This window comes from Cibotium barometz, chromosome 27 (genome assembly GCF_041138505.1).
Source record: "Cibotium barometz isolate CiBa-2024 chromosome 27, ASM4113850v1, whole genome shotgun sequence".
Classification (NCBI taxonomy): Eukaryota; Viridiplantae; Streptophyta; class Polypodiopsida; order Cyatheales; family Cibotiaceae; genus Cibotium; species Cibotium barometz.
Window position 1 is genome coordinate 26,601,041 of NC_141072.1, and position 17,023 is coordinate 26,618,063.

Genomic DNA, 17,023 nt, shown 5'->3' on the forward strand with positions numbered 1-17,023 from the left:
TTTTGAGAGTGAGATACCCCAGATCTCAGAGGCTTCATCCCTCCACCCGATCCGGGATCTCCTTCGACAACATGGTGAGCTCCCATCATAGAGGGGAGATGCTATGGCTGCTTTGCATTCTATTCTAGAGGACGATTGTATTATTGTATGACTACACATTGTCACCATGTCGCATCACATGGATACTTTAGCTTATGTAGCTAGTTTCGTAAAGTTTTTTTCTTTTCCATGGTTCGAATTCATCATGGATACATTGTAATACCTTTTTAGTCTCAGATCTTCTCAATCTTTTGAAGACATTAACCTCTTCAGTGTCTATTTCGTGAGGGATTTGGTCCACTCTCCAGGATCATTGACTTCCAGGACCAGCGTTGCCTAGGCCTCTTCCTGCTTGAGCTCCGCAGACATAGGGACACCTTCTTGAGAGAGCTTCGGTCCCAGCCACCCCGCCCCCTCCCTTCCCAACCAACCATCACTAATTTCTTCCAGGCCCAGGAGGTGGAGGACACCGATATAGTGGATCTTGTGGACCCTCCACGAGCTGCTCCGGACCTACCTCGCTCGACAGGAGTTACCTCGGACTGAGCCTCCACACTCCAGCATGCCCAATGCCCCCGACCGTCGGCCACGATCACCTCATCAGCTCTAGATCCAAGACATGCTCCACCGCCATCGAACTACCTTTCCACGTGACATAGCTGGGGGAGACCTCTCGGCCATACTCATTAGCCCCATGCTTGATATTTTGGAGAGTGGTATACCATCTACTCAGAGCTGATGCTGCTCTCATGTTTCGATGTTCTTAGTATTCCATGATGAGTTTCCATGGACAGTTTTGTATCACCCCAGTGAGATAGCTATGTTTATGTTTTCTTTCTATTTTATTTTCCATTCCATGATGAGATATGCCATGGACATTATTGTATCACTTTGGTCTCATAGGCCCATTGAGTCTTTAGTAGACACTCAATATATCTCTCTCTCTCTCTCTCTCTCTCTCTCTCTCTCTCTCATGGAACACATGTGCTGCCTTCTGGTCTGTGTCAGACACTTTGGGTCTTCTGTAGACGTTGATAATCTCTCTCTCTCTCTCTCTCTCTCTCTCTCTCTCTCTCTCTCTCTCAAAGACGCACACATGTGCGCACACGTGCATACAACCTTTGCACACATGATGGGCATGTGTTGAAGCTTTGAATAAATGAAAATTAGCCAGTCAAGGCTGTGCTTAATAGAATTAAAAAATGATGTTGGTTCAAGGACCAATAATTGTTTAGATACCTTTAGAGTGATGAGAAATACAAACCTGTTGTTGCAGCCGGACGGAGTCGACGTAGAGGGTGTCGGTCCCCAAGCTGCAGGAAGTGGCCTCGTGTGAATACCCGGGGTGGGCAGAATTTTCCATGCAGGAAACGCCATAGCTGACGACAAGAAGAAGAAGAAGAAACAAGACAGTATGCATATTGGCGTTGGAGTATCCCATCACAATTGTGGTGGCGTTGCAATATCCTCACTCGTTGTAGTTTCTGTGCGGTGGTGCGGTGCAATCGCCACTCGTGTTTGTTATTGAAAAATCTTGTCAGCTTTTTTCTGTTGGTACGTGGCATTGCCTTTACTACGTGGCACACACCAAAAGGATTCTCTTCAAGAACGCCTACTAACACACAAACCTTACTAATTAGTGCCCTTCATGGGGCACTAATTAATAAAACCTTAATAGTACTGAGTTTGTCCTCTTGCATGGGATTGAAAGCTCCCCATTATTTTGTTGCATGGCTGCTCTCATTGTGATGCAAGCAGTTGGCTCGCCCTTCTTCACGGCGCAAAGGCTCACCTTTTTTGGAGCCAAACACTCGAGATGGCCGCCTGTGACAGTAGCCCTCCTACCTCAAAGAAGCTGCCCTTCCACCTCTCAGGCTGTCATAGGCTGCTGCCAATTCGCATAGAGAGAGAGGGAAAGCTCAAGATGGTGGCGGCCGCAAGTGATAAGCAAGGGAGAAAGAAGGGGTACCGAGAGAGAGAGAGAGAGAGAGAAAGATGGGGACAACGCTAATGAAAGAGAGAGACAAGGAAGGAGAGAGAAAGAGAGATTACACCATGAAATAGAGAGAAAAAAGAGAGTGCACCATGAGAGGGAGAGAGAGACCAGCTTAAAAGAGAGATGGAAGAGGGAGGAGAGACCAAAGATGTGATCTAGTGTCTTCCATCCTCTCAAACCCGCTTGTTTTGGTCCCATTCATCACTACATCTATATGTTCTTCTTACATTTATTGTGATAGAGTCAATGACTACATTATTCATGGTGGAGAGAATGGGAATGAAAGTGCACTTACCAACTCTAGGATACAAGTGAGCCGTAAACGAATGCAAAATAGTTTATAAAAACCTAATGCGGACTCTTGGATTGAAATGGCATGGTACGTATCATCACAAAGATTGCTTGCACGTAGAATATAGTGTTTCTTAATATCTTCCACATGTTATGAAAATGTCTTGTGTTGGTTATTTTACAGTTATTGGTATGCATTTGGACCAATGGATTGCTGCAACAAATTGAGAAGTATTGATACCAAGGGGAATAAAAAGAGACCCAATGTGAGTAACGGGACCCCTTTGGTTGGTTGCCACTATCACTTTGTTATACCACACCTTTATTTATTGCCAATGATTGCTCGTATTAATTATATTCAATGGAACCGTGTTATTAGAGTCTATTTGCTTTCAATCGGACCAAAATGATCCTTGTAGTGTGCATCATTGGGTGCTTGAAAACAAGAAGAATACATTTATCTACCAAGAGTTTGATAGATGATTGCTCGTATTAATTATATTCAATGGAACCGTGTTATTAGAGTCTATTTGCTTTCAATCGGACCAAAATGATCCTTGTAGTGTGCATCATTGGGTGCTTGAAAACAAGAAGAATACATTTATCTACCAAGAGTTTGATAGATCCAAAGAGTAGCCATTTATTCTAGGCATTCAGATAGACATGCAACTCCACATGCTTGACAAGTATGGGAACAATAGCCTTCTTGCCATGGATGTGACTTTTGGAACGAATAAGTATAAGGTACATTATTATCTATGTCTATACTTTTGTTGATTGACTTGACATATACATTATGACTTTTGGTTCAAGATTGAATGCAAGCTACGATTTTCTAATCATTTGAAATATTTGTAAATGATCTCCTCCACCATAGTCTTGTGGTTATGTAGCATGTTTCTCTATATTAGCTTACTTCCATGTTTTAATTATAGTGTTTTATGCAAATTTTTGATTAAACAAGCTTCACAATTTCAATCATAATTGTTTAAGCATATATGAATTGCCTTGGCCAAAGTTTTCGTCGATGCATAAGCATAAGAGCTACATTAGCTTTTATGCATTCAGTGTAAGAATAAGAGATTTTATGTATAATGCATTAAGTTTTTATGCATTTATAGTCTTTAATGTGATTGGTTTTCCTATATAAGAAGATATTGAATCAAATGAGTAGTAAACATTATTGGGATCCAAGAAATGATGCAAATGTCAAGCTCCATTGAAAGCTGCCTATTTTTTGTCGAGAATCGGTTCAATGAAAAGATCAAAGGTAGGAGATACGAAAGATGCATAGATGGGACCAAAGAAGACGGGTTTGAGAGGATGGAAGACATAGACACACACAAGGGGTTGAAGATGAGGCGTTGGAAGGTAGGAAAAAAAATCAGTGTGCAAGGTTCAGGATGTAAATGGGCAAAGCTTGCTGGAACTCGTTTTCACATTGATGAACTTGTTTCACCTTTGTCCAACGTGCAGGAGAGGTCATGCCATCTCTTGTGTGGCTCCTATGGAAACCCCATATGCAAGGGGAAGCAAGTAGGAGGGTTATGGAGTGATGGGGGGGTGAGTAGGAGATTGTTGGCCGATTTGTATGCAGCATGAGAAGGTGTGCATGAGAGTAGAAAGAGGAGGGGTGTGAAGGAAAATAATAGGAGGGGTGTGAAAGAAATATTAGAGAGGGGAAAAATAAGACAGAGCAGAAAGAGGAACAAATAAATAAATAGGAAATTGACAAATAAGAGTGGAGGTTGTGTGAGAAAAGTCAAAGACCTTAGGCTACCCTTTTGCAGAGGCACATTGTGCGATGGCTTGTGTGATGAGAAGCTTGGGTGCCTGTACCATGCCTTCAGGAACAAAGAAGCATCATCAGTATCCCCACAATTGCAAGCATTGACATGACTAGAATCCACTTTGGGGACACCAAGGACATCGGTCATTCCATGGGCTTCCACTCTCTTACATGCCAGGCCTTCCATGGCATAGAGCCAATCAAGGATTTCAGAGTCACTGTTGTGTAGGGAATCACACCCTCCTCCTGCTGTGCTGCTGGAGACTCATGGGGCATTGCTACTTGGAATCACACCCTCCTCCTGCTGTGCTGCTGTGCTGCTGTGCTGCTGGAGACTCATGGGGCATTGCTATCTTAGCTACCTGAATACCATGATCCACACCATCCTCTAGTTGGAGTTTAAGGTGGCCAGTTGCTTGAGGAAGCCAACAGTTTGTCTCCTCTTTCTAGTCATGCAGCACTCCAGCTTACCTCAACTAGCTCAGTGGGGCGGGATGAGAGCAAGTGCGGTGTCCTCTCACAACTGGCAATGGGTGGGCGCTCGCGGTACTGAGGGAAAGAAGCGTATGTGGAGTCACCACCATGGCAACAACCGTCCAAACGATCTTATCTTCTATGACTGGAAGTAGTCGAGCGAGCCGTGGGAGGAGTTTGTGTGATGTGCTGTGGAGTGTCTGAGGGCGCGGCTTGTGTAGTGGTGGGTTGTGATGGTTGTGCAGAAGTGCTAGCGCCTCCCTCAAAGTAGACTTGTGCCATAGCCCTTTGCTTGGGGCTCATCTGCGACATGAAATGGTAAAATTGGCTCGGGGACATTGCTTGTGGTGTAGGCAAGGTGGAGAGATTGGGGCTATAAGTGGGTGTGTGGTCGGATGTACGATCCATGGTCTACACAAACAAAACAAAACATATTAGCTACTTTTGAAGCTCTATGAATCAAAATCATTAAACTCTATGCATATAGCTTAATCTATGCATGCATAGAGCTTGGTGCATAAATTAAGCCTTAATCTATGCATAGTTTAATCTAAATGTATAAATTAAGCTACATGCTTAGAACTTAATGCATAAAGCTTAATGCATACATAGAGTCCTACGTATTAGCCCTATGTATAAGCCTATGCATAGAGGTAAACCTAGGCTAAACCTAAACCCAGCACCCAAGGGTGTAATAAAGGAAAAACATGTAAGTAATCAAAAGAAGAAGAGAGCTTACCGCTCTTATGTGAAGCCAAAAGAGAGGATTAGTGCAAGAGTTGCAAAATAAAAGAGGAAACAACACAAGAATGCTCTAAGAATGCTTAAAGCTTACACAAAAGAGGTAAAAACCTAAACCTAGCACCCAAGGGTGTAATAAAGGAAAAACATGTTATAAGCAATGAAAAGAAGAAGAGAGCTTACCACTAACCCTATGTAAGCTCTATGCATAAGCTTCATGTAAGCTTGCAACAAGTAGCCTATGCATATAGCTTGCAAGAAGCCTATGCAAGCTTCATGTAAGCTTGCAAGTAGCCTATGCATATAGCTTGCAAGAAGCCTATGCAAGCTCTATGCATGAGCTTCTTGCATAAACTCTATACAAGGAAAGAAGCCTATATAACATGCTTTATCTACCCACATCCCTATCTCGGGGCCTCTTATATATAAGTAAAAAAAGAGAAAAACAATAAAACTAGCAAGGCTTTACGGTCCATACTTGGAAGTGAAGAGATTGTGTAAAGATAGGAGAACCTGCAAATACACACAACACAAGAAAACCAACAAGCAAATCATACCATTACTAGAGCTTGGGAAAGCAAAGGAAACAAAGGCCCTTGCATAAGCTTGAAGCTTCAATCTTTATGCATAAGCTTGAAGATCTATGCATAAGCTTCAATCTCTTTGCCTAAACTTAAGCCTTATGCATAGAGCTTGAGCATAATGCTTAAGCCTTAAGCATTAAGCATAATGCTTAAGCCTTAAGCATAACCTTACACTAGATGCATGCATGATTAAGCCTAAGCTAATTCTAAACCCCAGCACCCAAGGGTGCAATTATCAAAAGCAAAGTAAATAAATAAATAAATAAATAAATAAATAAAGGTGAAGGGCTACTTGGAATCTCAGTAAATTAGAAGCTGCAAAACAAACACACAATTACAAGCTACATGTTAGAGACACAAACATAAAAAATACTCAAACAAGAAAGGGATGGGGGAAGAGAGAGGACATAATGCTAATTTTTGGAGAGGACAAGCAAAACCAAGTTTCAAAAACGCTAATAGTGAGGCACCGCGGTTTTGTTAATAATTCCCAACGTCGAAATAGTCATCGAAATAGGCGTCAATAATAGTGTCGAAATAACCATAAAAAAGCAACGAAATTTGCGTCGATAGAATGTGTTTTCAATGCGTGCTTCGACGGTTATTTTGTTATGTAAATTCATTTTTTAATTCCAATTCACATTCAAATTTTGAATTGTTTGGCGGCTTGAATTGCAACGGGCATTCCAAAAAATGGGACGTATTTCCAGTAGAGCACTTGCAACATCTACTTACTATCCTCAATGTTCGCCCAGACAATAATGAACCAATGGAAATCCAACCTGAGCGGAGTGAAAGAGCAAGGGCATAGGTAACCTCGATGAGATTGGAACATGAGCAAGCTTTTACAGACTCGAATCAAGTTCTAGAACATGGCATGGCTGACATGATAGATGCCTTGCACAACACAAGCCACAGAGTAGACTATCATGATTCAGAGCATGCAATGGCCCAAGAAGTAGAAGACCTCAGATGACATGTGGAGCATGTGTTTCAAGAGGAGAAAGAGTTACGTAGGCTTGCCTGTCTACCACTTAACCGTGGAGCACAGGTTTGAGTTCTCTGCACTTGCCTCTCCATATTAAACTTGCAACAATCAATATATGGGTGGTCTAAAATGAGCGTTTCAAAACTTATGGGGTATGTGTCCATTTCCCTCTCTATGTTTCACATGCTTGCATGCATGTCTTGTCTTTCTTCTTTACTATTCGTTCTGTTATATGTAAGTGGTTATTGAAGGATCAAATTTTTACCAGAAGACAATGAGATGCCTTCGGACCGTGCACGAGTAAAATAAATGTTGCAATCCATAGGAATGGACTATAACACACACCATGCTTGTTTGAATACTTGCATTCTCTTTCGACATGAGTACGCCACTCTTCTCACGAGTGTCCACGGCATGGTTCATCGAGATATAGGCAAGATGTCCAAGGACAAAGGGTACCTGCTAAAGTCTTACGACACTTCCCTATCATTCCACAAATTCAAACAATGTTGAGATGCAAATCCATTGCATCTTTAATGACTTGGCTTCAAAACACCAGATCCACAGATGATGTTGTGTGTGCCCGCTCGTTGACACTTTGGGGAAAAGCCTTGTCATATTCATCTCGGGATGTAGTCAATCCATTTGGCTTACAAAGTTCATCATGGAGTACATGGCCAGTTTGCCTAGTGAATTATAATCTACCACCATGGTTAGCAATAAAGAAGGGGCACCTTTTACTTTCCTTGATAGTTTCAAGAAAGTACAAGGTTAAGAACATGGACGTCTACTTGGCTTCATTAGTTCACAAGCTACGCACATTATGGGATGGTATCCAAGTTCATGATGCGTCTAAGCGGTTTGGAGAAAAGGCTACAACAGTGATTAGTCTCGGGGGCTATGGAAAGTGCTTGGGTAAGTTAATTATTCTAAGATTTTTTGATCTGATTTAATTTCACGATTTTGGTTTTTTTAATCTTGTTATAATGCATGCCCTATATGTGGGCATGGATTAGAGGCCTGGTACTCAACAGCTTTGACGAACTTTGTTTACGAGGGCCACAAAAATTATCTCCCCGACAACCATGAGTTGCCAGAGAGATTTCTAGGGAGGCCTCCTCTTGTGCTAAAGCCAAGTGATTGGAGGAGGACATGGGAAGTGGATCCAAATTGTTCACCCCACAAAATAAAGCGACTATCCATCTTCCATCTACTCCCATACTGGAGTGATCTTCTTGTCAACTATCTTCTTGACCCTATGCACATTTTCAAGAACATAGGCGATATGCTTTGGAAAACCATCATAGGTGCTAAAGAGAGCAAGACACAAAGGGATGATCTACAAAGAAGTGGATCACATATGCAGCACTTATGGGCACGGAGCAAACCTGATGGGAAGGTGATTCTCCCTAGAGCACTTTGGGTCTTAATGAAAGAAGAGTAACGGTGTGTAAAGAAGTGCATCAGTGAGTTTCATACTCCCATTGGTTGTATGCATTGCTTGAAGGGAGAATTCACAAAGGAGGAAGAGCTTAGTGGTTATCTTCCACGATGTATGTGTGGGTATCTTCGGCGACCCAGAGCCCGAGCACCATATAGTCAGCACCCTCTAGGATCCTTCGCAGGTCACCTAGCACTTCACTCATAGGCCGCTTCCTTGGTCCCTCATCCACCGTACCGGAAGCTCACCATTTAAATCGAACCGAGGTTGGTCAAGATCTCAACCGACCTTGCTACGCGAGATGTGATCCGTCGACTCTCCATCAACTCTATTGTAACTTTAGACCTCATTCACAAGACGGTCAAAATGCTTCCCCAATATTTTTGACATAAAACAGTCATTTAAACAGATCATAAATACAGTTTCTATAACAAACTCTCGTCTTTCCACATTGTTCCACATCAATCCTCGTTTATTTCATATGTATTCCCATTCTCATCACATCATTTTTCATCTCATCACATCTTTTCTCATTTATCCACATCAGATCTCATCACTCGCATTTACCCATATCCACATCTCATCACATCATATTCATTCACATCACATATCATATCTATCCCAATTTACATCACATCTCATTCACTCACATCCCGATTCACATAACATCACATCTCATTCATTTACATCCCGATTCACATCCATCACATTCATTTACATCACATCCATTTACATTCATCACATCACATTCATTCATATCCATCACATTCATTCATTCATATCCACCACATTCATTCTCATAACCATCCCATCACATGCATTCTATCCACATTATATCACATCACTTCTATCCACATCATATCTCATTCATACACATCTCATCTCATTCATCCACATCCATCCAATCATTCACATGTACGACTACTCACATCTATCCATACATTCATATCTATCAACATCACATTACATCCATCCATCCATTCATTCACATCTATCTGATTCACATGGCATCTCATTACATCTATTCTATGCAAGTTTTCAGTTTGATTTTCTTTTGAATACAAGGAGTATTTCTTGAATCAGTATCCCTAAAACTTCTTGATCGGAGTTCTGAATTTCATACCAGAATTCCTTGAATTCTATAACCTTGATCCACATATCAATTTGAAGGGTTTCAAACTTAGTTTCAGATTTGGTGGGAGTTTTGAGTGTATTTTTCTAAACTAGTCACACCTTCTTTTCTCAAAACTGACGAAAGAGTTTGGTCTTGGTCATCATAGTCTCATTCAAGGTGGTTCGAGTTTGGTCTTGGTCATCATAGTCTCATTCAAGGTGGTTCGAGTCGAATAAGATTTTTCCTAATCTATCTTTCTTGAAAAGGTTTAATAATTCAGTTACTATTTTATTAAATTTCTTTCTTTGAAATACTCATAGAATTTAAGAGAATTCTAATTTTGATATAAAAATTCTTTATGCATCTATTTATACATAAAAATCAACTTCAGTGGGAATATTCTTTTATGCATCTATTTATGCATAAAATCAAATTTAATAGGAATAACACTTTTAAAATAAAAAGAATTTCTTTATTCATCTATTTATGCATAAAAATTAAATTTTATAAAAATAACACTTTTATAATTAAAAAAATTCCTTTATATTTCTATGCATAAAAATCAAATTTAATAAGAATAACACTTTTGTAATAAAAAATTCCTTTATGCATCTTTCTATACATAAAAATCAAATTTAATGAGAATAACACTTTTGTAATATTAATAAAAAATTCCTTTATGCATATTTCTATGCATAAAAATCAAATTTAATGAGAATAACACTTTTGTAATAAAAAAATCTTTATGCATCTTTCTATGCATAAAAATCAAATTTAATGAGAATAACACTTTTGTAATTAAAAAAAATCCTTTATGCATCTTTCTATGCATAAAAATCAAATTTAATAATTAATATCAGAGATATCCATGCATATTCATAGGTGAATATGTACATGGAGTAATTAGAATATTTCTTTTAGATGCAAAAATGGTGGGAATTACTCTTTTGAAATAACATAAAAACAAACTTTCTTTTCCACAAAATTTTGGAAAATTTTGCCATAACCTCCTTTGTATGCTAAATAATTATATGAATAAGAGAGCTTACCTCAACAATGTCAAAGCCGAAGGAGAGGACAACAATGCAAGACCTACAAAACATAACATAAGAAAAAGTGATTAGTAACACATTTATGAGAAAAGCTCTCTGCATGATCTCTATGCATGCATACATGGTGCCTATGTATGCTCTATGCATGCATATCACTCATTTAAACTCCATGCATGCATAGCAGCCTTATGCATAAGCTTGAAGCTTCAATCTCTTTGCCTAATCGTAAGCCTTATGCATAGAGCTTGAGCATAGGCCTTATGCATAAGCCTGAAGCATTGGCCTTATGCATAAGCCTTAAGCACTCCACTTCAAAAAATAATGAACTCTTTGCATAAGCTTGAAGTTCTATGTATAAGCTTCAATGCATAAACCTAATCTTAAGCCTTATGCATAGAGCTTGAGCATAGGCCTTATCCATATGACTTAAGCATAGTCTTATGCAAGAAGCTTAATGCATGCATAGATTATGTATAGAGCTAGATGCATAGAGCTTACATAGAGGTAAACCTAAGCAAGAGCTTGCAAGGCTATGCATAAAACTTGCATAGAGATAAACCTAATCAAGAGGCTTTATAAGGTTCTTACAATGGCTATGTATAGACTTTTGCAAGCTTTCATGAAGCTTATGCAAGCTTATGCATAAGCTTCATGCAAGCTTGCAAGAAGCCTATGTATAGAGCTTGCAACAAGAATTCTATGCAATCTCTATGCATAAGCGTCATGCAAGCTTGCAAGTAGCCTATGCAAGCTCTATGCATACTCTATGCATAAGCTTCATGCAAGCTTGCTGTAGCCTATGCATATATCTTACAAGAAGCCTATGCAAGCTCTGTGCATGAGCTTCTTGCATAAACTCTATACAAGGAAAGCAGCCTACATAGCATGCTTTATCTACCCACCTCCCCATCTCGAGGCCTCTTGTATACAAGTTAAAAAGAAAAAATAACAAAAGTAGCAAGGGTTTACGGTCCATACTTAGAAGTGAAGAGATTGTGTAAAGATAGGCAAACCTGCAAATACGCACAACACAAGACAACCAACAAGCAAATCATACTATTAATGGAGCTTGGGAAGGAAAAGGAAACAAAGGCCCTTGCATAAGCCTGAAGCTTTAATCTCTTTGTATAAGCTTGAAGCTCTATGCATAAGCTTCAATCTCTTTGCCTAAGCTTAAGCCTTATGCATAGAGCTTGAGCATAATGCTTAAGCTTATGCATAAGCCTTAAGCTAGATGCATGCATGCTTAAACCTAAGCCAATCCTAAAGCCTAGCACCAAAGGGTGTAATTATCAAAAGCAAAGCAAATAAATAAACAAAAACAAGAGAAAGGTGAAGGGCTGCCTGGAATCTCAGCAAATTAGAAGTTGTAAAACAAAAACATAATTAGAAGCTGCATATTACAAACACACACATAAGAAAAAATCGAAACAAGAAAGGGATGGGGGAAGGGAGAGGAAAGAACCTGCTAATTTTTGGAGAGGACAAGCAAAACTAGGTTTTGAAAGCACTAATAGTGAGGCATTGCGGTTCTGTTACTAATTCCGAGCATCGAAATAGTCATTGAAATAGGCGTTGATACTGGCATCAAAATAACCGTAAAAAAAAGCAACGAAATATGCGTTGATAGAACATGTTTTCGATGCATGTTTTAATGGTTATTTCAACAGTCGCTTAGTTCATCTTTTAATTCCAATTCACATTCAAATTTTGAATTTCTTAGTGGCCCCACTTTTCCATAAAAAATAAGAATCTACTGACTAGGCCATGCATGAAGTATAAAAGAAGCTCCACCTCCCACTCATTTGGACCCATATATTCAACATACATGGAGCCCGTGAGTTCTACAAACCTTTCAAATTTTGTTAATTTAGAGGAGAAAACATTGTGCCCATGCAATCGTTGCAAGTACCAAGTTGCCCAACGTTGAAGAATTTGCAATGAGCATTCCAAAAAATGGGGCGTATTTCTAGTAGAGCACTTGTAACATCTACTTACTGGCCTCAATGTTCACCCAAATAACAATGAACTAGTGGATATCCAACCTAAGTGGAGCAAAAGAGCGAGGGCAAAGGCAACCTCGATGGGATTGGAACACAAGAAAGCTTTTACGTACTCGGATCAAGTTCTAGAACATGACATGGATGACATGATAAATGACTTGCATGACACAAGCCACGGAGTAGAGGATCATGATTCGGATCATGCAACATCCCAAGAAGTAGAAGACATCAGTGTGGAGCATGCTTCTCGAGAGGAGAAAGAGCTACGTAGGCTTGCCTGTCTACCACTTTATCGTGGAGCACGTGTTTCAGCTCTTCGCACTTGCCTCTCCATATTGAACTTGCAATCAATATATGGGTGGTCTAATATGAGCGTTTCAAAACTTATGGGGTATGTGTCCCTTCCCCTCTCTATGTTTCACATGCTTGCATGAATGTCTTGTCTTTCTCCTTTCCTATTTGTTATGTTATATGTAACAGGTTCTTGAAGGATCAAATTCTACTAGAAGACAATGAGATGACAGGTTCTTGAAGGATCAAATTCTACCAGAAGACAATGAGATGCCTTCGAAACGTGCACGAGAAAAAGAAATGTTGCACTCCATAGGGATGGACTATAACACACACCATGCTTGTCCAAATAATTGTATTCTCTTTTGGCATGAGTACGCCACTCACGAGTGTCCACAGTGTGGTTCGTCGAGATATAGGCAAGATGTCCAAGGACAAAGGGTCCCTGCTATAGTGTTACGACACTTCCTCATCATTCCACGTATTCAAACAATGTTTAGAGATGCAAATCCATTACATCTTTAATGATGGCATCGAAACACCAGATCCACAGATGACGTCATGCATGTGCCTGATTCTCCAGCACAAAGAGAAGTGGATGCCCTTTGGGGAAGAACCTCGCCATATTCATCTCAAACTAGCAATGGATGGAATCAATACATTTGGCTTATGAAATTCATCATGGAGTACATGGCTCGTTTGCCTAGTAAATTATAACCTACCACCATGGTTAGCAATAAAGAAGGGGCACCTTTTATTTTTCTTGAAAGTTTCGGGAAAGTACAAGGTTAAAAACATGGACGTCTACTTGGCTCCATTATTTGACAAGCTACGCACGTTATGGGATGGTATCCAAGTTCATGATGCATCTAAGCGGTTTGGAGAAAGGGCTGAACAATGCGAGGAATATTTATATGGACCATGCATGATTGGACGGGCTATGGAGAGTGCTCTGGTAAGTTAATTATTCTAAGATTTCTTAATCTGAATTAATTTCATGATTTTGGTATTTTTGTATTATTTGCATATCTCATCATAATGATTAGTATGTTTGGCAAGGCTTTCAATATCTAGTTATAATGTATGCCCTATATGTGGGCCTGGATTAGAGGCCTGATACTCAATAGCTTTGAGGAAGGTTGTCTACGAGGGCCACAAAAAGTATCTCCTCAAAATCATGAGTTGCGAGAGAGATTACTAAATTTTGCATCCTCAACTCAAGTGCTATGGAGAAATGGATCAAGAGGTATAGCCTAGCAAAGAGGGAAAAGAACAAGATCGTTTGAATTTTAGAAGAGTTGAACAACTAGAGCATTGCAATACCTAGATTCACTCGCTTAACTTCTAGAATTTCCTTCTAGTAGATGGCTTCAGTAAACCATACAACAAGAAAAATAGAGTGAAGAGGTTATAAGCGACAAGGAGGAGGAGATTGCATATGGTTGTGATTACCATGTAAGTGAGTTTTTATATGTACACAAGAAACCCTAAGACATAGTCTTGTATAAGTTTTTGTTCTTCATACAATTTCATGATCTTCTTTTGCTTGTAGTATCGCAAATTTGATGCACTTTGGTCATGTGGTCGTCACTTTCGAGTGGAGCGAATAAATAAGAAGAAAACATTTGATTCAGTGTCAAAGCAAATTTCATGCAAGAAAGTTATTCAAGTGCAAGTGATCTAAGTAGTGAAGTTGGCATGCTTGATTATTATGGAATGATACAAGACATTATCAAGGTTGGGTTCAGAAAGTTTTCTATGTTTATTTTTTATGTGAAGTGGTTCAAGGTTACTTGAGGACCACAAGCAACCATGCGTGCAAAGATAAGAGTAGGTTTGTTCAAGTAGACTCCACAAAGATATGGACAAACCAAAGGGACACATTTGTGCTACTAGAGCATTGTGTGAGCAAGTTGTCTTCAAGGTAGACCCGAGAGATCATAGGTGGTTGTTTGTAATCCAAATTGATCCACGCAGTAGACAAATATTTGTAGATATGGAAATATGAGATGAAGTAGAAGTTGAGGAACCCACTCAAGAAGCACAAGAAACATATATTGATCCAGTTGAACAACTAGAAGAAGGATTAAATGAAGGTATAGCACTTGAACCAGAAGCAAGCACAAGAAACATATATTGATCCAGTTGAACAACTAGAAGAAGGATTAAATGAAGGTATAGCACTTGAACCAGAAGCAAACACAATAACTAATCCGTAATTCAAAGAAGAAATAGAAGAACAACTTTCAACACAACCACCTCTAATGCTTGAAATAGAAGAACAACTTTCAACACAACCACCTCTAATGCTTGAAATAGAAGAGGACAATACTACGGAGGCTACAGCCATTGAAAAAGATGCAGATGGAGAGGTATTTTTGGAAATAGATGTATTCAGAGCCATGGATCTAGTTGAGGATGAGAGAGTCAATGATGAGATATAATATCTTATTTCAATTTTATTTACCAAGAAATACTTGATTTTTGTCAATTTTTTCCTTTTTTTTGCACACTTAATTTTTGTAAGAAGTCCCAAAAAATTTTAAAAAAATAGTTTTCAATGTGCTTTTCAACGCTTATACCGACCTTTATTTTGACGCAATGTTCATCTTCGTTGGTATTTCGATGTTTTATTTCGACGATGCGGCCATCGTGAAACTAGGTGTCGGAAATGGGTCATCCTATAGTCGTGTTTATTATGACATGTACATTGGTAAACTACAAGCAATGGATGGTTGTTGGACAATGTGAAGACTGTGGGATGCGGCTTTACAGTGACTTGGGACTCTACCTCATTTGTTTAGCATGGTTGTGGGTCTCAAGGGAGGTTTTCATGCTCGCTCTCTTTCTCTCTTCTTCTCTTGTTTTCCCTTTCTCTCTTTCTCTTTTGCTCTCTCCCTCTTTCTTTTTGCTCTTTCTATGTATTATGTATTATGTGTGTGTGTGTGTGCTCGCGCATATATATATGTATACCTATATACATATATAAATAAATAAATATATATATATATATATATATATATATATACACACACATACATACATACATACATACATACACACACACACACCCACACACACACACACACACACACACATATATATATATATCTCACACATGTATATATACGTATGTGTGTGTGAAATAAATAATATAAAAAATATATTTTGTAACATTTTAGATTTTTTTTGTATGATGAAGTGGCATGCACATGGGCCTACATGATGACATCTAGCTCCACATCCCATGATGAATGTGTGTCTCAAGACCTCATAGCTAGCCTTTTCATGTGGATTTGTAGACCTAAACCACTAGCTTGCTTTACCTTCAAGAAAAAGTCAAAATGAACAGATTTTGGTGGGATCATCAATCTTTTCCACGGCCTTGCAAATTGGATTGAACTTTTTTAAATACTGAATGGGACCTCTAGCTCCATCATTTGAATTTGGTCATCATCCTTGAGATGTGAATTGGCTTTGTTTTACCCAACTTCGAGCCTCTAGGTAGTATTATGTTTGTGGCAACCCCCCTTCCCATTTCAAAGCCATCCTGCATACTCACATTATGGTCCAAATGGAAAGAACTGGAACTTGGTTCCATGGTAAATACACTAAGCTCTAGTGGAAGATTTGCTTTACAACAACTTTTGATGCAAGTGTGTTTGTCGATTGCCATAAAACTGTTGTTTTTGGGTTGTTTGTTGGCTGTGGTCAGCTTGGGATAATTTCACTTAAGGATTAACACTAAATGTGTTTGAAACATTGTAGAGTCCGCACCGACATGGTTTGACACCACTTTATATATACATATATAGATGTACATATATACATATACATATAAATGTACACACACACACACACACACACATACATAAATGTATAGTACATATGCGAGTGTGTGCATGCGTACTAGACATTTAAAAAGAGGTAAAAGAAAATTGTGGGTTTTTAAAGTTTGGATAAAGTTAAGGTATCCTTAATAAAAATGTTGAACTTATTTGATCTAAGAAGTTCAATAAGTACTTGGATGGACTCCAAGAGGCTATCTTTACCTTCATGTGGTATGGCTTCATAACAAGTCAGTGATATCAAAGGTGTGCATGGAGTAAATGCGTGTTGGAAGGTTGACTAAGAAGTCATAATAATTACTTATCAACCAAAAATAATTTGCTTTTTTATGATAGAAGCTAAAAGAAACTTTGTGCATATCATGGGCAATA

At 39.1% G+C, this 17,023-nt stretch overlaps 1 protein-coding gene across 1 annotated transcript in view; it reads right to left on the minus strand.

The window, feature by feature from the left end:
• Positions 1-1,559, minus strand: part of UAH (ureidoglycolate amidohydrolase) — a 36,220-nt gene extending 34,661 nt beyond the window's left edge. Inside the window, exon 1 of the mRNA XM_086821312.1 lies at positions 1,304-1,559. Coding sequence (XP_086677438.1) covers positions 1,304-1,480 — 177 coding nt within the window. The 5' untranslated portion in view covers positions 1,481-1,559. The remainder of the gene's footprint in view (positions 1-1,303) is intronic.
• Between the last annotated feature and the right edge of the window lie 15,464 nt (positions 1,560-17,023).